The sequence below is a fragment of the Habropoda laboriosa genome, unplaced genomic scaffold, assembly GCF_001263275.1.
Source record: "Habropoda laboriosa isolate 0110345459 unplaced genomic scaffold, ASM126327v1 scaffold209, whole genome shotgun sequence".
In the NCBI taxonomy this organism is placed as follows: domain Eukaryota; kingdom Metazoa; phylum Arthropoda; class Insecta; order Hymenoptera; family Apidae; genus Habropoda; species Habropoda laboriosa.
Window position 1 is genome coordinate 160,902 of NW_017100309.1, and position 3,674 is coordinate 164,575.

Here is a 3,674-nt window from a genome sequence, read left to right on the forward strand (position 1 = left end):
TAAACGAACAAAAATTAATTTTACAATCATCGGCATGAAGAAAAGTATATGAAAAATGACATGAATAATGAGAAGTTTCTTTTCATGAAACAGAGTGTAATAGAGATCTAAGATGAACGATGATTAGAGAGAAAAAATAAGATTCGAACAACAAAGTATTCAGCTAATTCCATGAATTTCTTTTTTCTTTCTTTCTCTTTTTCCTTTTTTTTTTTTTTTTACTTTACGTGATATATCGGCGTCATCGTGAATAATACTCATGGTACGCGATATCTGGGATCTGTTATTACCGTCTTTTTCGTTTTGGAACTTTTCAGATACTTCTAACGAGAGAAGATTCACTTTTTCTTGAGAGTGAAGAAACTACGCCGCTTGGTCTCGGCCTGCGTGGACGCGGGTAATGTGTGTGCCCTGGACGTGCCCGCACCTGATGCGCCGTGTGCAGCTTGGTTCAAGACGGTCACCCATTCGTTCATTTCAGCATCGTCTTTAGCCTGGAATAGGAAGTCGGATCCGCTTTGCGACCTAAAAAAACGTCGAATTTCAACGAGTTCTCTTGTCATATCATTACATATAACAATTTAACTGTATATTGATAGAAATCTAAAATAACTAAATTTTTCAAAATATATTGTTTTTTTCAAAATAGTCGGAAATTGAAAGGAAAAGAAAAATCTAAATATCTCGAAACGAAAAGTATATGACTTAGGCCGCTTTCATAATCACCAGCACAATTAGACGACATTCATTATTGGAGGAGAAGAATAGCAAAAAGAATTGCATCCACTGTTTTTTTAAAACAGTGTAGTCAATTGGTATTTATGAGAGACCTCACTCTTTACCCGACCATTTCTAGTACACTTTACTACTTCAATGTCAGAGTGAAGGTCAAACTCTTATTTAACTCCTCATTCTTCCCCATTGGAGGCAGAGAGGGACTCACTTTACTCGGAAGACATGTTTCTTCTTAGTATAATCATTCGCCACGGTAATGGTCGCCCCTCTAAGGTCCAGAGGAGATTCTCCCTTGTACGGTTGGTCAGGCGTCGCCTTGTACGATTTCTGGTCCGTATAGACAAACAAGCTCTGTCCACGAACGACCATGTACACCTTATTCCAGGACCGATTGGACGCCTTCTTCGTTGTACTTTCCCATTCGTGCTTTCGTTGCAACACGCCCTCGAATTCGTCATCGGTGGGACTTCGTTGTTCTGCAATATTGAACAATAAGTTAAAGTAAGGACTGAGCAATGATTCAAAGTCAACGGAACTATGCTACAAGAAGAATGAAGAATAAGAGGAGAAGAAGTATAGAATAATCTACGTTACATCCTTCAAAACGTACAAGACACAACTGCAAACATAATTATACATTCACTGCAAGAAATCCTTTCGAATAGGAAGACCTGAACAGTTAATCAGAATAGACGTTAGACGATGCTGTGGAATGCAGTTCTGCCACCCAAACGTATACAACACGCGTTCACTGTATACGATACCAATTACGCACGCGATTCTGATCACGTGTGTTTAGTAGGATGCATACGATATGTTAATATTGTCATACCCCAGATTCCAGACATTTCATTCAACGTTCATCATACGCATACACACACAGGAAATTAAGGGAACGCTTCCTGTTATATATCCAACGTGGCTGAAAAGACAGAAAGACATTAACGGTTCAAGAACACCGGAAATGACTTCATACACCAGAGGCTCTTTCTTTATTACCTGTACGATAAAACATTGATTAATATATCAATATTTATAAATGATTAATTCATGTTAATTCTATCATTATCATCATCATCATCATCATTATTATTATTATTATTACTAATGGAGTGAAATGAATTAAATATTGATTAAAATTACTCTCTTGTCGGCAGATTCTGAAAAATGGTGGGTGCGTTTGTGTTACGGTTGTGACAAACCTCCAATGTGGGTCCAATATGTATGGAAATGCTTACCGGAAATGCTGCGTTCATCATCACTCACGCCACTGCGGTCTAAACTCGGTGGCTTGGTGGATTTTCTCCAGCGGAAGCTCCAGAATGGCGACTTGCTTCGACTACGTTCCTTACGTCTTAATGTATCAGACTCGGAACCGCTTCCACCTTTCGGAGCTTTCAACACGACACACGCAACACACACGGCGTTTATTAGCTACTTACACGTCACAGCTTAGTTTATTTGGAATTGCTTGGTCAGGGGTGTGAGGTGTGGAGGGTTGGCAAGGGGTCGTTAAGTTAACTTCTCCTTTCTTTTATTGCTGCTCATGCAACATGCTCATGCAAGATCTGTCTTCTAATGGTAAACTTTTTTTTCGGGAAAATATTAAGATCTGGCAAAAGAATTATACGTTTATGATTACTGTTGGGTTGTTAATTATGTGAGGTGGTGGAACAGAAAGAAATCAAGGAGAGATATAAAAACACAACACAATATATTTTACACGTGGCGTAACGCTACGCCCGTACACGAGTGGACGAAAACGGAACGGCACCAGCACGCGTGCTCTCGGGGAAAAACAGTTGGCGCTCGATGGGTCTCCACACGCTGGCACTTCGAATACTTTAACAATTACTCAATGTAAATTTTCTTTTCTGTGTGTTTTACCCACATTTTATGCACATTTTTAAATGTAATTTTTAATAGGAGAAACGATTAGGAATACTTGTCTTCGCGTTTAACCTGTTAACTGCGGAAGACGAGTTAATCAGTACTTAGAACACGGTAATTTATTTATGGAAGGATTGTTCATTTTTAATTGTACCGTTATGCCTGTGTTAAATATAAAACGCATCGTATTCACATTCGCAACAACCAAAATAATGTAACTGATTATAATTTTTCCTAATTTTTAATTAGAGACCAGAACGATTCAATCTCTGTTTGAGAGATGAACTCAGTTAACAGGTTAAAGATATTGATATTTTTATATCTCTTCGTAAGAGACTTTTTAGTGACAGGAAAGATTAGAAAAGTGAGATAATTGTATTTGTCAGACCTTCTTCTAAGAGAAATACAATATTATGACTGCGCACGGTGACACATAAATCACTTTACCATTTCAAAATTGAATAACGTTTTTTTTTATTACGTGTTTTAAAAAATTTTGTTGCAGATTTTGAAAAATATTTATACCATTTTTCAATAGTAAAGTGATTTATGAATCATCGTGCATATTCTACTTTGGATAGGAAGCTTTTCTATTTTGCCAGAACTTGTATGTTGGAGAAATTTATACATTTTTGCTGCTGAGGTATATTATGTGTACAGTATGAGATTGAAGGATTTTCAAAAAGAAAATATCTTAAATTGATCGATTCAACGAATTTCGTTCCCAATTCATCTTTTGTTTCAATTATTAGAAACGATACTCGCTAATATTCACATTTATATGTATAATAAAGTACTAATGTTTATACGTTCTTTTTGTAATCCATAGCAGTATGACAACTTTCGATTTCTTTTTAAAGAGCAAGGTGGAGAACAACAATTTCTGTTGCGGCGGTGAACCGCAGAAGCCGCGCGAACCGGAAGTGCACAAAGTACCAGCACTGGGAAGCCCTGCGCTTCCTTGGTCAGGAATCGCGATAGTTGATTTAAAAATTAAAAATATATCTCTGAAGGATTTTAAAGGAAAATACTTGATACTGCTCTTCTAC

General features: G+C 37.1%; 2 protein-coding genes across 2 annotated transcripts in view; one reads left to right on the forward strand and one right to left on the reverse strand.

The window, feature by feature from the left end:
* Nucleotides 1–338: 338 nt before the first annotated feature.
* On the reverse strand, nt 339–2,296 carry LOC108574107 (spectrin beta chain-like). Its single transcript, XM_017936626.1, has 4 exons — nt 2,278–2,296; nt 1,974–2,129; nt 944–1,211; nt 339–525 (listed from the first exon to the last, which is right to left on the reverse strand). The coding sequence occupies exons 1-4, from the start codon at nt 2,294–2,296 to the stop codon at nt 339–341; spliced, it is 630 nt and encodes a 209-aa protein (XP_017792115.1).
* Nucleotides 2,297–3,458: 1,162 nt separating this feature from the next.
* Nucleotides 3,459–3,674, forward strand: part of LOC108574091 — a 4,202-nt gene continuing 3,986 nt past the window's right edge. Inside the window, exon 1 of the mRNA XM_017936609.1 lies at nt 3,459–3,557. Coding sequence (XP_017792098.1) covers nt 3,459–3,557 — 99 coding nt within the window. The remainder of the gene's footprint in view (nt 3,558–3,674) is intronic.